Genomic DNA, 24,550 nt, shown 5'->3' on the forward strand with positions numbered 1-24,550 from the left:
TAGGACGCCCCCACAAAATACTATCACGTCTGTGCTCGAGCTACAGCCCACTGCAACGTACCATAATATATATATATATTTATATTATGTATACACACACACACACACACACACACACACACACACACACACACACACACACACACACACAGGTATAGGTTTCTCATATATTTTTACACCCAGTAATCATAGTTGGTGCCGACAGGGCCACCCACCTACTACTGTGTTTCCCATACAGTGTGTACTTATGACAAGCATACCACTACCGACCTGTTTACTCTATCAAGTACCAACAGGCGTCGGCGATGTCAACAGTGACCCCATATCGGTTTGTGACCGATCACTCCCTCATGTAGACACATGTGGACTATAGTGGGTATAACGGACAGGGAACTCACACAGAAATATGCACAACAATGATTTTATGGCCATTTCTAAACAAATAGCGTTATATATATCTCAATATACCACTAAAGACACTGTGCCCCCCCTCGTTTGTACTGCATCACCTTTTTGGCGGGGACAGAGAGAAAAATGGCGCTGAACACTGCTGTGAAGGCTAAGCCCCGCCCCCTATTTGGCGCGCTTCAGCCTCATTATAATAAAGTGTAACATACAGGCAGGGGACCGTATACAGTGTCTAGGCACTATATACCTTCCCAAAACACATATATATTGCTGTCCAGGGCGCCCCCCCCAGCGCCCTGCACCCAAGTGACCGCTGAGTGTGCGGGATCAATGGCGTGCAGCGCTACCGCTGCTGTTAGGCGGGGGTATCGTACCGGGTGTCCGGGCCCCGAGAATGCCTGTGTAAAACAAAGAACCTCAGTAAAATGCTGCCCAGGGCGCTCCCCCCTCAGCGCCCTGCACCTTGCAAGTGCCGTTGGTGTGTGGGAGCATGGAGCGCAGCGCTACCGCTGCAGTTACCTCCGTTACTGAAGTCTTCTTTTCTTCCAATACTCACCCGGCTTCTTTCTTCTGGCTTCTGTGAGGGGGTTGACGGCGCGGCTCCGGGAACAAGCAGCTAGGCGAACCAAGTGATCGAACCCTCTGGAGCTATTGGTGTCTAGTAGCCTAAGAAGCAGAGCCCTTGAACTAAGAAGAAGTAGGTCTGACTTCTCTCCCCTCAGTCCCACGATGCAGGGAGCCTGTAGCCAGCAGGTCTGCCTAAAAATAAAAAACCTAACAAAGTCTTTTAGAGAAACTCTGTAGAGCTCCCCTAGTGTGTGTCCAGTCACCTCTGGGCACAAAGTCTAACTGAAGTCTGGAGGAGGGGCATAGAGGGAGGAGCCAGTTCACACCCATTCAAAGTCTTATAGTGTGCCCATGTCTCCTGCGGATCCCGTCTATACCCCATGGTCCTTTTGGAACCCCAGCATCCTCTAGGACGTAGGAGAAAATTAGAATAAACTACTAACTACTTAATATGAATCTTAGACAAGTAACTGAGGAGTTCAGGGACCTTGTAAATGCACACTCTGCAGGTTACAGGAGAATTCGCTAAGTACTGGGTACCTGCCAGAGCTATTCAATTGTTATCCCAGTACTTTACAGGGGTTTAACCGCTTTACACAGTTAATCCCAGTGATTTGGCTGCAATAATGTGACAAATAACGGGCACCCAAAAACAATTAAATAGCTCAGTTGGGCGCCCATTACTTACTGTTGCTCCAAAAAAAAAAAACACCTGAATTCTGCCCTTTGATTCATTTATAAAAATCATAACATTATCACTGAATGAGACTTATTGCCAGTTTATCGACAATGCCTACTGCATTTCTATCTGTTCATTGTTAAAAACAAACCAATACATCTACATACTCTTAGAAAAAAATAGATTATAATTGGCTAACATTTGATGGACACTACTGAATGTTAGCTCAGTTCATATTTGCCTAATAAATACGTGTAACATGGCATAATTAGTCAACTCGTTATTGGCTTTTTTTTTTTTTTTTTTAATGTTAAGGTACAATAAAAAAAAATTAGAAAATAAAGGTAATAGGGCGCTTCCTTTTTTTTTAAAGACATTTTGAAAATAATAATGCTTTTCTTATTGTTCTTGCAATACAAAACACAATGAAATTACTTTTGAGCCATGCCAATCAAGGTAACATAAGTATTCTCCCCAGAAAAGGTTTCCTGCCAAGGTGGCATTAAGAAGTAGCCAGGTGGTCACTTTCTCAATAATGAAATGTTGAAATCCTGACCTTATATTGACTTGATTGACAGGCAGAGGCCAGAGGCGTTCGCTGGGCAGGAGGGGGCAGGCTGGCGGCATTTGGCCGCCGGTTTAGGGGCGCGGTACAGGCAACGCAGGCGTGCCTGGACAGTGTGGGGCGGGCCGCGGTGGCTGCGTGACATCACACTCAGCCGCTGCCACGTTCACAGCGACAAATAGCTCCCTGCCAGCGCGCAGGAGCTGTGCTGGTAGGGAGCTACTCTTCCAGTACAAAAGCATCGCCACTGTGCGATGCTTTTGTACTTGTGCGGTGGGGTAGGGCCTGACATGCGGGGCGGAAAAAAAACAAGTACATAAATGCTGTCCATGTACAGATGTCTGGAGAACACATTCACGTACATACACGGATATTTTCTTGGATCATGCTTACTTTAGATCTGAGCTGCTTGCAGCTGGAGATGTTGGTAAACCACACTAAACCCTTGGGCAACCAGCACTCAACTAAAATATCATGTGAGCAGAGAAAGTGTTCCTGTGTACAAGACCATAGCGTTGTTCAGCTTTATAGAATATAAATTAGCATGTTATTACCTGCTTAAACAGAGCATACAACTTCAGTTTTACATCATTGCCAGGATCCTTTTTCAGCAATTTTAATTCATTTTGTGCTTTCTCAAAGTCTTTCCGATTTGCCTGCATATATCCTCCAGTTGTGTGTATGCCAAGGGAGGTAACGCGACTCCAGCTACGGGCTCTGCTGTTATTACACCAATATTGTGACAAAGTTGAGAGAAAATATTAGTTTTAGAACTTGTGTACTGCATCACTTTAGGCTATCATACAGTACTATGTATACAGTACTATACACCTAGAAGAGCACAGTTAAGGTTTCATGTTTTATAGTAAACTACTGTTATTTTATTTCACTTGTAAATATAATAATAATAAAAAATAATAATACAGGTAGCATCACCTCACTTCACTGACCTGTTAGCCAGAATAGACAAACTGTTTTACAGGTCATTAGGTCAACAATCACGATGTCAACAGTTAAAAGGTCAACAACAAAATTGCCCGTCATGATGTTTACATGATTAAAACGTTGGCATCAAATTGTCAACAGTAGAAGTTTTAGGGTTAGCCTAAAAATTGTGTGGTGACATTTTGAACATGTTGACCGGTACAAAATGTCAACAGACAGCAGTCAACATTATGCCATCTAGATAAAGAATGTCCACAAAACACACCAAATCCTTTTACAGTAGGGTACTTCACTTAGAAGGGTGTTCGACTTCACACGTCTATAGAATAAATCCAAGCAACCTGCGCCCCAAGACTGCTGCCTAGTACCCACTCATCATCATCTCTAATCTATTTTACATGTATCTTCTAATGCTGATGCTTCTGCACATTAAGGTGATAAAAATGGAAAGGCTCTAGGTGTTGTTAGTTGCACTAGTCTGGCCCAAACTCTTGGTACCACAAGGGATTGGCTTTAACGGTGAGTCAGTTCAAGCCATAATCAGAGAACCATGGAGGGACATGCTCAGGCCAAACAAACCATTTTTCAGAGAACAATCTGGAAGACTTATGTCTCTTGGTACAAGACAAAAAGAGCTTCCAGCTACTTTTCAATTAAGCTCACTTGCTCCTGTTTTTACAAGACGTTTTGGATAATGAACTAAAATGGATTTCCTTAAACATTAAGATTACTGCCATCAATCTTTTTCTTCCAGAGGAGTCTAGCAATCATTCCAAAATTTACTCCCAACTCAGAATCAGGCCCATTATGTCTATTTATCAAGTACTTACCATAATATGTAGACCGCAATTACGTCAGCTAAAGGCAGATGGGTAGGGTGCTAGTACCAAGCAGGGGTATCTAACTTCAAGTGTACTGTATATACACAAATACAGGGGAATGGGGAAATAGGAATTCGGCCAGTTGAGTAAGAGGGATCTCCACATATCTTACATGAGATGAGGGCCTTGAATATCTGTTATTATTACTACATATTATTTATAAAGGTGACACAGGTGGTTATCAGTGCCGTACATATAGCAAACAGAACAATACAGGGTACACAGAACATTATAGTAACTGAAAGACAAACAGAACACCGGTAACAATTAGCACCACAATTCTCAATACACAATACAGCTGAGATGTAAGGAAGCAAAGAAGCAATTGGCGTACTACTAGGGCTGGGCAGCCATTGGAAGAGCTGAACGATTAAGAGTAATAGGAGATGCGGGTATAGACAGTTGCTGCCCGGGAGAGCTGTAATTGAAGTGCGATAGAAGAGGGCTGTGAGAAAAGGAGGGAAGAGGGCCCTGCTCCAAGGAGCTTACAATCTAGGGGGGAGGGGAGAGAAGACAGACAGGTAACAGCAGACGCGAGCAAGTGGCTTAATGGCAGGAAATAAGCAAGGCAGAGAAGGCCAAGGTTTGAGGCAACAGGTTGGGAGAGTGGCCTTGAGACTAGGTTATGCGGTGGATAGGTGCGCTTTGATGAACAGGTGGATTTTCAGTGCCTGTTTGAAACTTTGCAAGTTTGGGGAGAGTCTAACAGAGCAAGGGAGCCCATTCCAGTGAAAGTGGGGCTTCAAAGATTCTAGATATTAGAAAGTCAGATTATCTCCTGGTACTCTAAGGAGGTTACAAAAGTTTGTGTCCAAACTAACAATCGCAAAGTGGATCACTGCTGTGACTCAAACGTACAGTGGGGAGGGGAAACCTGTCCTTACAATGTAAATAATAAAGGCTGGTGAAAGAATCACTAACAAAAAAACCTTGGCGCTGGTCTAAATTCTGAATTAATAAATATCTATGGATATTTTAGCAGCTAGTGGAAGAAGTTAGCCAACTTCTACTAGAGGAACAAACAAATAGAACATATTCCACTGCACTTAAATACTCCCAATTATAATCAGGCGCTCTTATCTTTCCACAATATAAAACACAGAAAAATATTCCTTTTACTTGGTATATTCAAACGTACATATACAAAAACAACACACACAAAAAAAATAAGATTTTAAACCTACCGGTAAATCTTTTTCTCGTAGTCCGTAGAGGATGCTGGGGACTCCGTAAGGACCATGGGGATAGACGGGCTCCGCAGGAGACATGGGCACTTTAAGAAAGACTTTAGATCTGGTGTGCACTGGCTCCTCCATCTATGCCCCTCCTCCAGACCTCAGTTAGAGAAACTGTGCCCAGAGGAGACGGACAGTACGAGGAAAGGATTTTTGTTAATCCAAGGGCAAGATTCATACCAGCCACACCAATCACACCGTATAACTTGTGATATACTATCCAGTTAACAGTATGAAAACGACATAGCATCAGTCCAAGACCGATGAGACTATAGCATAACCCTTATTTAAGCAATAACTATATACAAGTCTTGCAGAAGTAGTCCGCACTTGGGACGGGTGCCCAGCATCCTCTACGGACTACGAGAAAAAGATTTACCGGTAGGTTTAAAATCTTATTTTCTCTTACGTCCTAGAGGATGCTGGGGACTCCGTAAGGACCATGGGGATTATACCAAAGCTCCCAAACGGGCGGGAGAGTGCGGATGACTCTGCAGCACCGATTGAGCAAACAGGAGGTCCTCCTCAGCCAGGGTATCAAACTTATAGAACTTTGCAAAGGAGTTTGAACCCGACCAAGTAGTAGCTCGGCACAGCTGTAGCGCCGAGACCCCTCTGGCAGCCGCCCAAGAAGAGCCCACCTTCCTAGTGGAATGGGCCTTGACCGATTTAGGTAACGGCAATCCCGCCGTAGAATGCGCCTGCTGAATCGTGTTACAGATCCAGCGAGCAATAGTCTACTTTGAAGCAGGGGCACCAATCTTGTTGGTTGCATACATGACAAACAGTGCGTCTGTTTTTCTGACTGTAGCTGATCTGGCCACGTAAATTTTCAAAGCCCTGACCACATCAAGGGACTCGGGATCCTCCAATTCATCCGTAGCCACAGGCACCACAATAGTTCATATGAAAAGGATGAAACCACTTTTGGCAGGAATTGAGGACGGGTCCGCAATTCCGCTCTATCCATATGGAAAACCAGATAGGGGCTTTTATGTGATAAAGCCGCTAATTCCGACACTCGCCTAGCCGAAGCCAAGGCTAATAACATGACCACCTTCCAAGTGAGATTTTTCAACTCCACCGTTTTAAGTGGTTCAAACCAGTGTGACTTAATGAAACTTAACACCACGTTAAGGTCCCAAGGCGTCACCGGAGGTACAAAAGGAGGCTGAATATGCAGTACTCCCTTCACAAAAGTTTGTACTTCAGGGAGAGAGGCCAATTCCTTTTGAAAGAAAATTGATCAGGCCGAATTCTGAACATTAATAGATCCTAATTTTAGGCCGAAATTCACTCCAGTTTGCAGGAAGTGAAGGAAACGGCCCAGATGGAATTCTTCCGTAGGAGCATTCCTGGCCTCAGACCAAGAAACATATTTTCGCCATATACGGTGATAATGTTTAGATGTCATGTCCTTCCTAGCCTTTATTAGCGTAGGAATGACCTCATCCGGAATTCCCTTATCCGCTAGGATCCGGCGTTCAACCGCCATGCCGTCCAACGCAGCCGCGGTAAGTCTTGGAATAGACATGGCCCCTGTTGCAACCGGTCCTGTCTTAGAGGAAGAAGCCACTGATCTTCTGTGAGCATTTCCTGCAGATCCAGATACCAGGTCCTTCGTTGCCATTCTGGAACAATGAGGATTGTTCTCATTCCTCTCCCTCCTACCATTCTCAACACCTTGCGTATGAGAGGAAGAGTAGGGAAATACATAGACCGACTGGAACACCCACGGTGTCACTAGGACATCTACAGCTACTGCCTGAGGGTCTCTTGACCTGGTGCAATACCTCTGTAGCTTCTTGTTGAGGCGGGATGCCATCATGTCTATCTGTGGCAGTTCCCACTGACTTGCAATCTATGCGAAGGCTTCCTAAAGAAGTCCTCTCTTGGATGCAGGTCGTGTTTGCTGAGGAAGTCTGCTTCTCAGTTGTCCACTCCCGGAATGAACTGCTGAAAATGCGCTTACATGATTTTCCGCCCAGCGGAGAATCCTGGTGGCTTCTGCCATTTCCACTCTGCTCTGTGCCGCCTTGGCGGTTTACATGAGCCACTGCGGTGATGTTGTCTGACTGGATCAGAACCGGTAGGTCGCGAAGCAATGTTTCCGCTTGCCGAAGGGCGTTGTATATGGCCCTCAGCTCCAGGATGTTGATTTGAATACAAGTTTTTTGACTTGACCCAAAGACCTTGGAAGTTTCTTCCCTGTGTGACTGCTCCCCCACCTCGGAGGCTCGCGTCCGTGGCTACCAGAATCCAGTCCTGGATGGCGAGCCTGCGACCCTGCAGAAGGTGAGCACTCTGCAGCCACCATAGGAAAGACACCCTGGCCCTAGGGGACAGGGTGATTAACTGATGCATCTGTATATGTGATCCGGACCACTTGTTCCGTAGATCCCATTGGAAAGTCCTCGCATGGAACCTGCCGAATGGAATGGCCCCGTAAGATGCCACCATCTTTCCCAGGACCCGAGTGCAGTGATGCACTGACACCTGTTTTGGCTTTAACAGGTTTTTTACCAGAGTCATTAGTTCCTGGGCCTTCTCTGTCGGAAGATAAACCCATTTCTGGTCCGTATTCAGAATCATACCCAAGAAGGGCAGACGAGTCATAGGAACAAACTGTGACTACGGGATATTGAGAATCCAGCCGAGTTGCTGTGACACCTTCAGCGAAAGTGACACGCTGTTCAACAACTGCTCTTTTGATCTCGCCCTTATTAGGAGATCGTCCAAGTATGGGATAATTGTGACTCCTTGCTTGCGTAGGAGCACCATCATTTCCGCCAATTACCCTGAAATTGGTAATGACAATACTGTACCGTAATTCTCAGGTACGCCTGATGGGGTGGATGAATGGGAACATGAAGGTATGCAGCCTTTATGTCTAGATACACCATAAAAATCACCCCCCTTCCAGGCTGGCGATGATCGCTCTTAGTGATTCCACCTTGAATTTGAACCTTTTCAAGTATAGGTTCAGAGATTTTAATTTAAAATAGGTCTGACCAAACCGTCCGGTTTCGGGACTACAGCCAAGGTTGAGTAATATCCCCTTCCTTGTTGAAGGAGGGGAACCTTGAGCACCACCTGTTGGAGATACAATGTGTGAATTGTATTTAATATTATCTCCCTTTCTGGGGGAAAACCGGTAGGGCCGATAAGGAAAACCGTCGAGGAGGCACCTCTTCTAATTCCAGCTTGTAACCCTGAGAAACAATTTCTATTGCCCAGGGATCCACCTGTGAGTGAACTCAGATGTGGCTGAAGAGTCGAAGACGTGCTCCCACTGGGGCGGACTGCCTTAGCGGAGCCCCAGAGTCATGCGGTGGATTTAGTAGAGGCCGGGGAGGACTTCTGTTCCTGGGAACTAGCTGTGCCCTGCGCCCTTACCTCTGGTAAGAAAGGACGCTCCTCGTACTTTGTTTTTCTGCGACCGAAAGGACTGCATTTGATAATGTCGTGCTTTCTTAGGCTGTGAGGGAATATAAGGCAAAAGATCAGATTTACCAGCTATAGCTGTGGAGACCAGGTCCGAGAGCCCTTCTCCACACAATTCCTCACCCTTGTAAGGTAAAACCTCCATATGCCTCTTTTAGTCGGCATCACCTGTCCATTGCATGTTCCACAGGACACGTCTAGCAGAAATCGACATAGCGTTGACTCTAGAACCCAGTAGACCAATGTCTCTTTGAGCATTTCTTATATATAAAGACAGCATCTTTTATATATATCTATATATATCTATCTATCTATCTATCTCTATATATATATATATATATATATATATATATATATATATATATATATATATATATATATATATATATATATATATATATATATATATATATATATATCCTAGGGTCAATAACATGGTATCCTTATCTAGTGTTTCATTCTCCGCTGATAAAGGTATCTGTCCACGCTGCTACAGCGCTATAAACCCCTGCCGACACAATCGCCGGTCTGAGTAGTGTACCAGAATATGTGTAAATGGACTTCAAAGTACTTTTCTGCATGCTATCTGCAGGATCCCTGAGGGTAGCTGTATCTTGGTATGTCAGCGCTACCTTTTGGGTAAACGTGTCAATGCCTTGTCCACCCTAGGGGAGGATTCCCATCGTATCCTGGCCCTAGCAGGGAAAGAATACGCCATGAGAATTCTTTTGGGAAACTGCAGTTTCTTGTCTGGAGATTCCCGCTCTTTTTCACACAATTCATTTGGTTCATGAGAGGGGGGAAAGGTTATCTCAGCTTTCTTCCCCTTAATCATGTGTACCCTCGTGTCAGGGACAGATGGGTCATCAGTGGTGATGATGGGTCATCAGCAAAACATCTTTTATTACAATAATCATATATTGAATACTTTTCTGCCAGTTTTGGCTGTAACTTTGCATCATCGTAGTCGACACTGTAGTCAGACTCCGTGTCGGTATCAGTGTCTATTATTTTGGATAGTGGGCGTTTTGAGACTCTGAAGGTCCCTGCGACATAGGGACAGACATGGGTAGATTCCCTGTCTGTTCTCTAATCTTTTGTGCAATAAATTTACCTCAGCACTTAATTCCACATATCCAGTCAGGTGTCGGCGTTGTCGACGGAGACACCACACACATTTGCTCCATCTCCTCCTTAGAAGAGCCTTTTACCTCAGACATGTCGACACACACGTACCGACACACCACACACTCAGGGAATCCTCTTAACTGAAGACAGTTCCCCCACAAGGCCCTTTGGTGAGACAGAGAGAGAGTATGCCAGCACACACCCAGCGCTAATACCCCAGGAAAAACACATAATGTGTTTACCCAGTAGCGCTGTAATACTATTATTTGCTGCTAATTATGTGGCCCCCCCCCCCTTCTCTGAAATCCCCTTTCACCGTGGATAAACAGGGGAGAGTCCGGGGAGCTTCCTCTCAGCTGTGCTGTGGAGAAAATGGCGCTGGTGAGTGCTGAGGGAGAAGCCCCGCCCCCTCGGCGGCGGGCTTCTGTCCCGCTTAAATATAATAAAAACTGGCGGGGGCTCTTTATATATATATATATATATATATATATATATATATATATATATATATATATATATATATATAGTGCCTAGCTGTATATATATCTCTTTTGCCAGAAATGAGGTTTATATTGCAGCCCAGGGCGCCCCCCCTGCGCCCTGCACCCTTACAGTAACTGCCGTGTGTGAGGTGTGTGGAAGCAATGGTGCACAGCTGCACGTTACCTCAGTGAAGATCATGAAGTCTTCTGCCGCCTCTGAAGTCTTCTTTTCTTCTCATACTCACCCGGCTTCTATCTTCCGGCTCTGTGAGGAGGACGGCGGCGCGGCTCCGAGACGAACTCCAGGGTGAGACCTGTGTTCTGACTCCCTCTGGAGCTAATGGTGTCCAGTAACCTAAGAAGCAGAGCCTTGAAACTCACAGAAGTAGGTCTGCTTCTCTCCCCTCAGTCCCTCGATGCAGGGAGTCTGTTGCCAGCAAGCTCCCTGAAAATAAAAAACCTAACAAATATACTTTCTGTCAGAAAGCTCAGGAGAGCTCTCTGAAAAGCACCCAGTCTCCACTGGGCACAGTATCAAACTGAGGTCTGGAGGAGGGGCATAGAGGGAGGAGCCAGTGCACACAAGATCTAAAGTCTTTCTTAAAGTGCCCATGTCTCCTGCGGAGCCCATCTATCCCCATGGTCCTTACGGAGTCCCCAGCATCCTCTAGGACGTAAGAGAAATAGTATTTTACTTACCTAAAGCCTTTTCTAGTAGTCCGTAGAGGATGTTGGGGTTCCATTTAGTACCATGGGATATAGACGGGTCCCTTGGTAACCATGGGCACTTTAAGAGTTTAATAGTGTGGGCTGGCTCCTCCCTCTATGCCCCTCCTACCAGACAGTCTAGAAACTGTGCCCGAGAAGACGAACATACTTCGATAGAAGGAAATACATAGATAGTGGTAAGATTCAAACCAGCTCACACATAACATAAGGAAAGCCAAGCTAACCAAACTGAAACGATTCAGCAACAACTGAACCAACAATACTTAACCAAGTAACAATGCAGGAAAACGAAGCACTGGGCGGGCACCCAGCATCCTCTACGGACTAAGAAAAAAGGATTTATCGGTAGGTAATTAAAATCCTATTTTCTCTTACGTCCTAGAGGATGCTGGGGTTCCATTTAGTACCATGGGGATGTACCAAAGCTCCCAGCACGGGAGGGAGAGTGCTGAGGTTCCTGCAGAACAGATTGACCAAACCTTAGGTCCTCATAGGCCAAAGTATCGAAGTTGTATTACTTAGCAAACGTGTTCGACCCTGACCAAGTAGCTGTTGGGCAAAGCTGTAAAGCCGAGACACCCCGGGCAGCCGCCCAGGAGGAACCCACTTTACGAGTAGAGTGGGACTTAACCAATTTTGGACACGGCAAAGCCTGCCATAGAATAAGCATGCTGGATAGCAAACCTGATCCAGCGAGAAATCGTCTGCTTAGAAGCAGGACACCCAACCTTGTTGGGATCATAAAGGACAAACAGAGCGTCCGACTTCCTGTGATGACAAGTTCTCTTCACATAAATCTTCAAAGCTCTCACAATATCCAAGGACTTTGAGGTAATTGAGGTGTCAGTAGCCACTGGCACCACAATAGGTTGGTTGATATGAAAAGCTGACACAACCTTTGGAAGAAATTGCTGACGTGTTCTGAGTTCAGCTCTATCTTCGTGGAAAATCAAGCAGGGGCTCTTGCAGGAAAATGCCCCCAATTTGGACACACGTCTAGCAGATGCCAATTCCAACAGTGTGACCGCCTTCCACGTAAGAAACTTGACGTCCTTTACCTCCTGTAAAGGCTCGAACCAATCCGATTGCATGAACTGCAGCACCACATTAAGATCGCAAGGTGTTGTAGGAGGCACAAAGGGTGGTTGGATGTGCATAACCTCTTTCAAGAATGTCTGAACCTCAGGAAGAGCAGCCAATTGTTTCTGGAAGAAAATGGACAAGGCCGAAATCTGGACCTTTATGGAGCCCAAGCGTTGGCCAACATCCACACCTGCTTGCAGACAGAGGAGAAACCGTCCCAGTTGAAACTCCATTGTAGGAAACTTCTTGGATTCACACCAAGACACATACTTTTTCCAATGTTTAGACGTTACTCCCTTCCTAGCCTGTATCAGGGTGGGAATGACCTTGTTCAGAATGCCCTTCCGAGCTAAAATCTGGCGTTCAACCTCCATGCCGTCAAACGTAGCCGCGGTAATAGGCGAACGGCCCCTGTTGAAGAAGGTCCTCGCGAAGAGGAAGAGGCCTCGGATCCTCCAGCAGTAATTCCAGAAGATCCGCGTACCAAGCCCTTCTTGGCCAGTCCGGAGCAATGAGGATCGCCTGATCTCTTGTTCTTTTTATTAGTTTGAGGATCCTTGGGATGAGTGGAAGTGGAGGGAACACATACACTGATTGGAACACCCACGGAGTTACCAGTGCGTCCACCGCCACTGCTTGTGGGTCTCTCGACCTCGAAACAGTACCTCCGAAGCTTCTTGTTGAGGCGAGAGGACATCATGTCTATCTGAGGTACACCCCATCGGCTTGTCACCTCTGCGAACACCTCCGGGTGGAGGCCCCATTCTCCTGGATGGAGATAGTGTCTTCTGAGGAAGTCTGCTTCCCAGTTGTCCACTCCCGGAATGAAGATTGCTGACAGCGCCACCGCATGCTTTTCTGCCCAGAGGAGGATTCTTGTTACCTCTGACATTGCCGCTTTGCTCTTCGTTCCGCCCTGTCGGTTTATGTAAGACACTGCCGTTACATTGTCCGACTGAACCTGAATGGCCTGATCTTGGAGAAGAAGATGTGCCGCTTGTAGAAGGCAATTGTATGCGGCCCTTAGTTCCAGAATGTTTAATCGGAAGGATGGATTCCAGACTTGACCACTTTCCTTGGAAGTTTTGCCTTTGGGTGACTGCTCCCCAACCTCTGAGACTTGCATCCATGGTTAGAAGGATCCAATTCTGAATCCCGAACCTGCGGCCTTCGAGAAGGTGAGAAGTTTGCAGCCACAAGAGGATTGAAATTCCGGCTTTCGGCGACAGGCGTATCCGCTGGTGCATGTGAAGATGTGATCCTGACCATTTGTCCAGGAGATCCGGTTGGAATGACAGTGCATGGAATCTTCTGTACTGTAGAGCCTCGTAGGAGGGCAAATGCACTGATGAACAGATACCCTGGGGCTGGCTTCAAGACATCCCGGACCATTGATTGGATCACCAACGCTTTCTCCACCGGTAGAAAACACCCTCTGCACTTCCGTGTCGAGTATCCTCCCCAGGAAGGGAAGTCTCCTTGTCGGCTCCAAATGTGACTTTGGAAGGTTCAGGATCCACCCATGATCCTGGAGTAGTCGAGTTGAGAGAGCAATGTTCTGTAACAGCTTCTCCCTGGAAGATGCTTTTATCAGCAGATCATCCAGATATGGAATTATGTTCACTACCTGCTTGCGGAGGAGTAGCATCATCTCCGCCATGACCTTGGTGAACACCCTCGGTGCTGTGGAGAGGCCAAATGGCAGTGCCTGGAACTGATAGTGACAGTCCAGCAGCGCAAATCTTAGATAAGCCTGGTAAGGCGGCCAGATCCGAACGTGAAGGTATGCATTCTTGATATCCAGGACACCAGGAATTCCCCCTCCTCCAGACCTGAGATCACCACTCTCAGACTCCATCTTGAATTCCCTCAAGTAGGGGTTCAATTACTTTAGGTTTAATATCAGCCTTACCAAACTGTCCGGTTTCGGTACCAAACACAGGTTTGAGTAATAACCCTTGTGTTGTAGGTGAGGTGGAACTGGAACAATGATATTTGTTTGAACCAATTTTTGAATGGCTTCCTGTAGGATAGCACTTTCTGTCAGCGAAGCTGGTAAGCCTGATTTGAAGAATCTGTGAGGTGGGAGCACTTGAAACTCCAGTCTGTACCCCTGGGCAACAATATCTTTTACCCAGGGGTCTAGGCATGATGACGCCCAGATGTGACCGAAACCTTTTTGTCTCGCTCCCACATGCCCTATCTCCATGCTGGTAGGTCCACCATCATGCTGAAGACTTTGAGGAAGCAGAACCTGGTTTCTGTTCCTGAGAACCTGTTGGTGCAGGTTTTCTGGATTTTGCCTTACCTCCTCTGAAGAAAGTGGAAGGGGGTTTGGATTTTTTTACTTTTTGCGGTCTGAAAGGACTGCAGTGTAGATGTAAAATAAGATTTCCTACCCAGTGGTGCTGCTGAGGGAAGAAAGGTTGACTTACCCGCAGTTTCCGTGGAGATCCACACATCCAATACGTCCCCAAAGAAAGCCTGACCTGTGAAAGGTAGGTTCTCCACACTTTTCTTGGATTCTGCATCCGCAGTCCATTGGCGTAGCCAGAGTCCTCTGCGTGCCGAGACTGCCATGGAAGTAGCCCTTGCATTCAGCATGTCAAGGTCCTTCATGGCCTTCACCATGAAACCTGCAGAATCCTGTATGTGACTCAAAACAATTCAATATCACTCCTATCCATAGTATCCAAGTCCTCTAGTAATGTGCTTGACCACTTTACTATGGCTATAGAAATCCACGCACAAGCAATAGTGGGCCTTAAAGCTACGCCAGTAGCTGTGTATATTGATTTGAGCGTAGTCCCAATCTTGCGGTCAGCCGGGTCTTTTAAAGCGGTTGAACTAGGGACAGGTAAAACCATCTTTTTTGACAACCTAGATACAGAAGCGTCTAATATAGCGGGGTTTTCCCACTTTTTTTCTGTCCTCTTCAGGGAAAGGGAAAGAGAACCCTTTTTGGGATCAGAAATTTTTTCTCTGGGTTTTCCCAGGATTTTTCAAAGAGTATAACTCCTTAGAAGACGGGAAGGTAAGCAAGGATTTCTTACATAACGTAAAATAAGATTCCTCTACCTGCTCAGTTACATTTTCAGAAATATATAAAATGTCCCTAATGGCTTCAATCATTAGTTGCACCTCATTAGCAAGTGATGCATCTCCCCCCCCCCCCCCCCCCATGTAGATCCCCATCAACGTCCCCTGTATCAGAGTCAGTATCAGCTTGCATTATCTGGGCAAGTCTACGTTTTTGTGGGTACGTGGGGGGGGGGATCTTAGATGTATCAGTGGGGGCCGAGTATGTCAAATCCTCCACAGATTTTCTCAAAAACTGTTTCTTTCTCACTATGTTGACATCTGGGATATCATTCCCCTTAAAGAATCCACCCATGGGGGTTCTGATTCAGAATGCTGGGAAAGTACATTGCAGTCCTGAGTACATGGAATAGACTCTTCAGGAGAAGATAAACACTCTGCAGCACAGGACACAGATGTCCTTAGACATGGTAACGTGAGATATACACACACATACACACACGAAAATGTCAGACACAGTTTCCCCCAGAGTACATTTAGAGAGTCACAGAGTATAAGGAGCCAGCCACACAGCGCCCCAGTAGGCAATTATTATGATAAAAGCCCGGCGTCTATAACACCCTGGTACCGCAGAGGTATGCTGGAGTTATGTGGAGGGCAGCGCTCCCTGTCAGCGTCCTGTTTCTATGATCTGCAGGGAGAAAATGGAGCTGGTGAGTGCTGGATCGGCTCTGAGGAGAAGCCCCGTCTCCTGTAATGGCGCGCGGCTTCCCGCACAAATTGTATTATACTGGCAGGAGGATTTTGTTGCTAACAGCGGGATTTGCCCCTGTTAGCTGCTTGACCAGTGTAGGGTGATCCGTGCTGGCTCAGGACACCCCTCAAAGCACCTACACTGTGTGCTGCTGAGCCTTCCTGGAGCACAGCCTGTCAGAGCTGCGCTCCCACCCTTGTGCCTCCCTTCCCGCCGGCGACCCGCTAACAGGGCCGCCGGCGCTGTACTGACCACTTTTCTTTCTTCTGGCTCTGTTAGGGGGTGGCGGCCATGCTGCGGGAGTGAGCAATCGCCTCGTGGGCTTGCGATCAGCACCCCCTGGAGCTCAGTGTCCTGTCAGCGGAGTAGAGGACCATTAACTTCAAGAGTTGGTTCCTACTTTCCCCCCTAAGTCCCACGACAGCCTTCCTGTAACCTAATTTACTCTAGAAAACAACAAAACTAAGAAAACTCCTAGAAGCTCCCCTAGCTGTGACCGGCTCCTCCGGGCACATTTTCTAAACCGAGTCTGGTAGGAGGGGCATAGAGGGAGGAGCCAGCCCTCACTATTAAACTCTTAAAGTGCCCATGGCTCCAAGTGGACCCATCTATACCCCATGGTACTAAATGGAACCCCAGCATCCTCTAGGACATAAGAGAAATAGATATTAAAAAAAAAAAAACAACAACAACATATATGGGGTCGATTCAATTCGGCAATTTAAGAATAGTGCCGGGAATTAGCTCCCGACGCTATTCAATTCAGCTAAAGTTAAGTCGGCGAAAGCCCGTTCTCGCCGACTTAACAGGTCGGGGATGAGAGAAGAATTCCCGACAATTGCATGGTAACTAGCAGCTGAATTGAATAGCATCGAGAGCTAATTCCCGGCGCTATTCTTAAGTTGCCGAATTGAATCAACCCCATAGGCATATATATGGTATTAAAATGCTTTTGACGATATCTTTCTTACAGAGCTTTTGTAGCATACAATATCTTTATAAAGTTGCTTATTAGTGCAGCATAATGGATTCTTAACATATAACACAGTCCAAGGTGTTTCTGTTTAAATGGTCCTTTTATTTTTCACTGGCATCCCAGTGTAATGATATAGCTTTGAAACAGTCACATGGGCTCTCATCAAAAGATAAATGCTTTCACTCCGGGTACTTTTATGGAAAGTTAGCTTGTATATGATAGCCTTTTTAATATGGCCCCACATGGATGATCTCACCACTTTGCAGACGGCAGTCCGGTTTTCCAGACAGAGACAGATTTTAACTTTTTTCACCAAGATGTTTATATTTACAGGCAGAATGGTTGTTTAAAATGCATAGAGATGACTTTAGCTGTATGCAAGTAACTACAGTCATTTACATTTTGATCCTAAATCTGACACATTTAAAATGATAGTGTTCCTTATACCCTTCTTATTTACTAAAAGTTATTAATGCCATTTTAATAAAAAATGGATTAAAGGTAATTGAGCTTCATTCTGTAGAATGATTTCCAGGTCATTTCTACTTAATTAAATCCCATAACGCCTTTGGGCTTTTACAGATAAAATCTAAAAATGAAAAATAAACAAATCAGTTAATCAAATTCACTGTATAAAAAAGGATTGGCATGTGTAAACATAATTAGATAAATGTACAGTACTACAATCACACATATTTAATCATATTTTAAACCAATGTTCCTCAGTCTTGGGCAATGACTCGTGTAAAATGACTATGCAATGCAATGAAAAATGGAGCAAATGTGACTATTTACTGTATATCAACTGACCAGTGACAAGTCTAATGTATTTGCATTTCATCTGTACTAAAATCCTACATTAAAAAAAAACAGCTTAAAGAGCAGTGACCAAAGATTTGCGATCCAACCTGAATAGGGTCCATTGTTCCCTATCAATTTAGGGGAGAATTCAACTGACAGCAGGAAACTGGAAAAACCCTGTGGTGCTGGATTTTCCCCACAGCCACGCATCACTGCATCTGTTTTCTCGCATCTCCAGAACAAGTCTGATTTTTCCTAAAACCATTAGTTTCGGAAAAATCAATTGAACTTCCTCTGAGGACTAATTAATCAATCGGAAGTTTCCAATTAACTTAATTAATCTGTAATTACTCATCTTCCTAAGCAGTCTCTTTTCCTCCAGCATCAGGATCAAGTCCTCTGCAGGAGCGGTGAGCATGTGGTGTTGCGTGAGTGTCTGTAAGTATGGGGCAGATGCAAGAGTGTGTTTCCGCCCCCCTGCAGCCAACCGCAGGGAGAACTACATCTCCCAGCAGCCCCCTGTCCAGTGGGAAAATGGAAAGACGACGTGGAGACCACCAGGCAGGTATCTTTTTTTCTTTTACGCGCTGCAAGGTTTTCAATGATGAAAACCCTGCAGCCATTTTCTTTTATTGCATACTGCGGGTATTGGAAGCGCGCATGAGGTACGCAAGGATTTTCACCTTGCTAAACCTTGTGACCAATTAAATTCCCCCTCCCCCTTAGTGTCAGAAGGTTCAATACACGAGACAGAAATCTGTTAATATTTATTTATTACCAGTTTCTTATATAGCGCAGCATATTCCATTGTGAACAGAAAAATATGGTTTGTTGGCGCCGAGTAGATCTGTGTAGGTTTACACCCTGGAATTAGCAGCCACCTGGTGAGGAGGTAGCCAGCCTCCTCAAAAACCAAAGAAATTGCAACCAAACACCAGGCCAACGCTTAACTCCAATGATGCTCCCAATTTATAAAAAACAATTTATTGAAGACATAAAAAAAAATATAGACACACAAATGAACAATTAAAAATAATAGACCAAGATATGTGGCATCATATCAACCTAAAATGTATAATACCACCAGTGTAATCAATAATACATGCACATATATTATCATATATTCTAATGCAAATAAATGTGAGGTAGTCGCTGAGACAAATATTAGAGAGACTCTCAAATAGATATAGTCAGTCTCTCCTGCTTGTTTAGCAGCCCGCAGTTTATGTAAGAGTTAATTATCCAGCTGATAGGTTTAGCACCTATATCCATACATAAATGTATCCCGGATCAGTGTTGATATGGAACAATTAAAGAGTGTCCATCAGCTAGGTAGTCCGCTGAATTACTGAAATTGATATACAAGTGTGGGACTGACTGCCAAATGGCTACTCACTGCACAGTAGTGACTGTCCTTACAGCACAGGATCGGTTGTAGAGAGCCGCTCTGTATCAACCTTTACACGGGTGAGACATCCGTCAGCGGCACGATCCGATTGAAGCCGCTAACCGCCGTGCGGCACGGTGTCCGTAAGCCGAGCCGCCGGGCAACACCCCCAGCACAGATGTACTAAGGCTGAGCAGACAAAAGTGTCTAAGAGTTCTCATGTACAGGCGGGATGGATGGTGCAGTGGTAGCAAAAGGACAATTGCCGGCAATTGATGGTAAACAATCAGCTGCTGTAATGCATGAAGTTCTCTACTGGTCACAGCGACTCCTCTCTCTGTATCCTCACTTTCCTTGCTTTACAAATAGGACATCAGTAACAAAACTGGGTATTACCAGATAGATATAAGGGTAGGAAGGCCCTGCTCTCAAGCTTACAATCATAGATGTACTCTCAGGACATGCGCTGTTATGAGAGGGCCGCTGTACAGTCTCTAAGCGGACCCAATCACCTCATGCCGGTTAATGCACGGTGTAGACTCTGGCACTGTGCCAGAGCCTACTGTGCACATGCTTATCCCCGGCAAAATGGGGTTGATGTAATTTTCCAGGTGATTACCTCACTGTACACGTCTCTAAAATCTGGCACCTGAAGGCTGCAGCAAGGTTTAGAATATTCAACAAGTGCAGGGTGTCCACCCATTACAGATGCCAATCAGGGAAGTACATGTATATAGTAGATGTTGGGACTGTATGTGATTCGATGCAGTGTTTCTCAATCTCAGGACTTTTTAGCAGTTCGTCTTTTACAAACCACATGTAGATCTATTAAAATGTGTCCGTCAGTAATGAATACGCATGTGCCCAAGATAGGTGGACTGGGTAACATGAACTGGGTGACATCAAGCATGAGGGGGGGAAATGTTTCAAACCTATTTAGGGGTCTATTCATAGAGCAGTGAAAAGCCCTGCTGTGCGCTAAACAGGGCTTCTCTCTGCTCCCTCTAATTCATGTAGCGTCTTACCGCCCCTCTAGCAGCTGTTTTCTCTACCTGGCTCCTGTCCCCGCAGCTGAATTGCAACACTATTCTAATGAATGGTGATTGCAATTCATTTAGGCATTGAAAGCAGTGCTTTCCGCTTCGCCCCTGACTTTGTTTTCGCCATTTCAGGATGGCGTAGACTGGCAGCAGAATGGAGAAGGGCAGCGGAGACTCATGTATCCCCGTCCCCTTCTCTGATGCCAGCCAATCAGAGGAGACCAGGGCATATGCAAATATGCATATGCCGGGTCTCCAGACTGTCCGCCCCCGTTCCCCCGATGACTTCTCACTACTGTCCTTCTCCCGCCGCTGCTAAAATGTGACCCGACATATACATATGCCGGGTCACCTGCTCCTTACTGCCCAAACCCAGCTTTTTGTCAGCTCAACCCCGCTCCCACTCTACCCTGTGACCCGCCGCCGCAGTTATCGTTTCCCCAGCGCATGCGCAGATGACACCTGGAGGCAGGGGATACACTGTACATGTGCAGAAACCCCCAGCCGCGATATGAAGAGAGAAGACTGGAGAAGCCGGGATCGTGGAACAGCCGGATACCGCATCGCATCAGGGAACAGGTAAGTATTAATGAATTGCATTGAAAATGTGAAAAAAAAAAAAAAAAACCCTGACATTAGAATGCGATGTTTAGTGAAAAGTTAAACCTAAACATCGCATTCTTACATGAATAGACCCCTTAGAGAGATATGGCCAAATGTGTTAAGCCTTAATAAGTATAAAGTGGAGAGTGATAAGAGTGATAAAGTACCAACATCTTAGCTCCTAGCTGTCATTTTTCAAACACATCCTGTAACATGGCAGTTACTGTATAAAGCTGACTGGTTGGTACTTTACCACTGTCCACTTTATCACTTCTTAAGGCTTAATACATTTTGGGTCAAAGTGCCAACCAATCAGCTCCAAACTGTCAGTCTACAGGAAGTGTTTGAAAAATTACAGTTATGAGCTGATTGGTTGGTACTGTACCATATCCACGGCTTGATACAGCACCGCCTGGGGATATTAATGCCCTTATTTATCAATGAGTGATAAATGTCACCAAGAGTGATAAACTGCACTAGCCAATCCGCTCCTAACTTCCATGTCACAGGCTGTGTTTGAAAAATGACAGTTAGGATGTGATTGGATGGTGCAATTTATCACTCATTGATAAGTAAGGGCATAAATGAGTAACTGAAGTCGGAACGTACATAGCTGTATATGATAGACATCTGGCTACGGGTTCAGTATGAATTACCGGCGGCCATCTGTATACAGATAGCGGCATCCCAGCCACCAGCATGCCGGAAGCAGGGAGAGCGCTAGAAAGCCCCTTGAGCGCATCAAGCTTGCAACACGCTGCGGGCACGGTGGCTCGGCACCGGTTAGATTCTCCCTCTATGGGTGTCGTGAACAACCACCGAGCGAGAATAGCCTGTGGCGCCGGTATTCCAGCGGCGGGATTTCACTGTTCAGTTGGGATTCCAGCGTCGACATTGTGACTGCCAGGATCCCAACTAGAGGTATTTTACCAGCTTTCCCTGGCTACTTATGTAGTGTACAGTATTACAGAGGTGAGTGCGCTGTCAACGGCTGCCGGTATAGGGATGGTTAGTCCCTGAAAAAAAATGGATCTAGGGTAAGAATATATACTGGCGCCGGCTGAGTTTCAATTAATGAACGGATAAGTGTATTTGTAAAAACCAAATTTATCAATTTATTACAATATGTACTGGAAAAATTTAACCATATAAATGACTGTTAAAAAAAGCTTCAGTATAGTGGACTTAAAAAGATTTGAGAGTCTCTCAAGTAGGCAAGTGGGACCACTTCTATTCCCATTAAAGCAAATGATACTTATTTCCGACTAGGGCTCATTCCTCCGAATAGTCCTCAATGCAATTAAAATAAGAATTTACTCACCGGTAATTCTATTTCTCGTAGTCCGTAGTGGATGGTGGGAACTCCGTAAGGACCATGGGGAATAGACGGGGTCCGCAGGAGACTGGGCACTCTAAGAAAGAATTAGGACTACTGGTGTGCACTGGCTCCTCCCTCTATGCCCCTCCTCCAGACCTCAGTTAAGGAAACTGTGCCCGGAAGAGCTGACACTACAAGGAAAGGATTTGGAATCCAGGGTAAGACTCATACCAGCCACACCGTACAACTCGTGATAACTATACCCAGTTAACAGTATGAATAACAACTGAGCATCACTGAACAGATGGCTCATAACAATAACCCTTTAGTTAGGCAATAACTATATACAAGTATTGCAGACAATCCGCACTTGGGATGGGCGCCCAGCATTCACTACGGACTACGAGAAATAGAATTACCGGTGAGTAAATTCTTATTTTCTCCGACGTCCTAGTGGATGCTGGGAACTCCGTAAGGACCATGGGGATTATACCAAAGCTCCCAAACGGGCGGGAGAGTGCGGATGACTCTGCAGCACCGAATGAGAGAACTCCAGGTCCTCCTCAGCCAGGGTATCAAATTTGTAGAATTTTGCAAACGTGTTTGATCCCGACCAGGTAGCAGCTCGGCAAAGTTGTAAAGCCGAGACCCCTCGGGCAGCCGCCCAAGAAGAGCCCACCTTCCTCGTGGAATGGGCTTTTACCGATTTAGTAAATCAGCAGTCCAGCCGCAGAATGTGCAAGTTGAATCGTGGAGCAGATCCAGCGAGCAATAGTCTGCTTAGAAGCAGGAGCACCCAGCTTGTTGGGTGCATGCAGGATAAACAGCGAGTCAGTCTTTTTGACTCTAGCCGTCCTGGAAACATAGATTTTCAGGGCCCGGACTACGTCCAGCAACTTGGAAGCTTCCAAGTCCCAGGTAGCCGCAGGCACCACAATAGGTTGGTTCAAATGAAACGCTGATACCACCTTAGGGAGGAATTGGGGACGAGTCCTCAATTCTGCTCTGTCCATATGGAAGATCAGATAGGGGCTTTTACAGGACAAAGCCGCCAATTCTGACACCCGCCTAGCCGAAGCCAAGGCCAAAAGCATGACCACTTTCCACGTGAGATATTTTAATTCCACGGTCTGAAGTGGCTCAAACTAATGTGATTTTAGGAAATCCAACACAACGTTGAGATCCCAAGGTGCCACTGGGGGCACAAAAGGGGGCTGAATATGCAGCACTCCCTTAACAAACGTCTGAACTTCAGGCAGTGAAGCCAGTTCTTTTTGAAAGAAAATAGACAGGGCCGAAATCTGGACTTTAATGATTCCTAATTTTAGGCCCATAGTCACTCCTGATTGTAGGAAGTGCAGAAATCGACCCAGCTGAAATTCTTCAGTGGGGGCCTTCATAGCCTCACACCAAGCAACATATTTTCGCCATATGCGGTGATAATGTTTTGCTGTTACATCCTTCCTAGCTTTTATCAGCGTAGGAATGACTTCAACCGGAATGCCCTTTTCCATCAGGATCCAGCGTTCAACCGCCATGCCGTCAAACGCAGCCGCGGTAAGTCTTGGAACAGACAGGGCCCCTGCTGTAGCAGGTCCTGTCTGAGAGGCAGAGGCCAAGGGTCCTCTGAGATCATTTCTTGTAGTTCCGGGTACCAAGTCCTTCTTGGCCAATCCGGAACGATGAGTATAGTTCTTACTCCTCTCTTTTTTATTATCCTCAGCACCTTTGGTATAAGAGGAAGAGGAGGGAACACATAAACCGACTGGTACACCCACGGTGTCACTAGAGCGTCCACAGCTATCGCCTGAGGGTCCCTTGACCTGGCGCAATATCTTTTTAGCTTTTTGTCGAGGCGGGACGCCATCATGTCCACTTGTGGCCTTTCCCAACGATTTACAATCAGCTGGAAGACTTCTGGATGAAGTCCCCACTCTCCCGGGTGGAGGTCGTGCCTGCTGAGGAAGTCTGCTTCCCAGTTGTCCACTCCCGGAATGAACACTGCTGACAGTGCTATCACGTGATTTTCCGCCCATCGGAGAATCCTTGTGGCTTCTGCCATCGCCATCCTGCTTCTTGTGCCGCCCTGTCGGTTTACATGGGCGACCGCCGTGATGTTGTCTGACTGAATCAGCACCGGCTGGTTTTGAAGCAGGGGTCTTGCCTGACTTAGGGCATTGTAAATGGCCCATAGTTCCAGAATATTTATTTGTAGGGAAGCTTCCTGACTCGACCATTGTCCTTGGAAGTTTCTTCCCTGAGTGACTGCCCCCCAACCTCGGAGGCTTGCATCCGTGGTCACCAGGACCCAGTCCTGTATGCCGAATCTGCGGCCCTCGAGAAGATGAGCACTCTGCAGCCACCACAGCAGAGACACCCTGGCCCTTGGGGACAGGGTGATCAACCGATGCATCTGAAGATGCGATCCGGACCATTTGTCTAACAGATCCCACTGAAAGATCCTTGCATGGAACCTGCCGAAGGGA

At 46.0% G+C, this 24,550-nt stretch overlaps 1 protein-coding gene across 3 annotated transcripts in view; it reads right to left on the bottom strand.

Moving 5' to 3' along the window:
* ECI2 (enoyl-CoA delta isomerase 2) overlaps positions 1 to 24,550 on the bottom strand; it is a 97,051-nt gene that overhangs the window by 59,382 nt on the left and 13,119 nt on the right. For 2 of the 3 annotated variants that reach the window (XM_063923076.1, XM_063923078.1), the window contains exon 2: positions 2,774 to 2,939. In XM_063923076.1, the coding sequence (XP_063779146.1) occupies positions 2,774 to 2,939 (166 nt within the window). The remainder of the gene's footprint in view (positions 1 to 2,773; positions 2,940 to 24,550) is intronic. The other variant, XM_063923077.1, reaches the window with a different exon arrangement.

The sequence above is a fragment of the Pseudophryne corroboree genome, chromosome 5 (genome assembly GCF_028390025.1).
Source record: "Pseudophryne corroboree isolate aPseCor3 chromosome 5, aPseCor3.hap2, whole genome shotgun sequence".
In the NCBI taxonomy this organism is placed as follows: Eukaryota; Metazoa; Chordata; class Amphibia; order Anura; family Myobatrachidae; genus Pseudophryne; species Pseudophryne corroboree.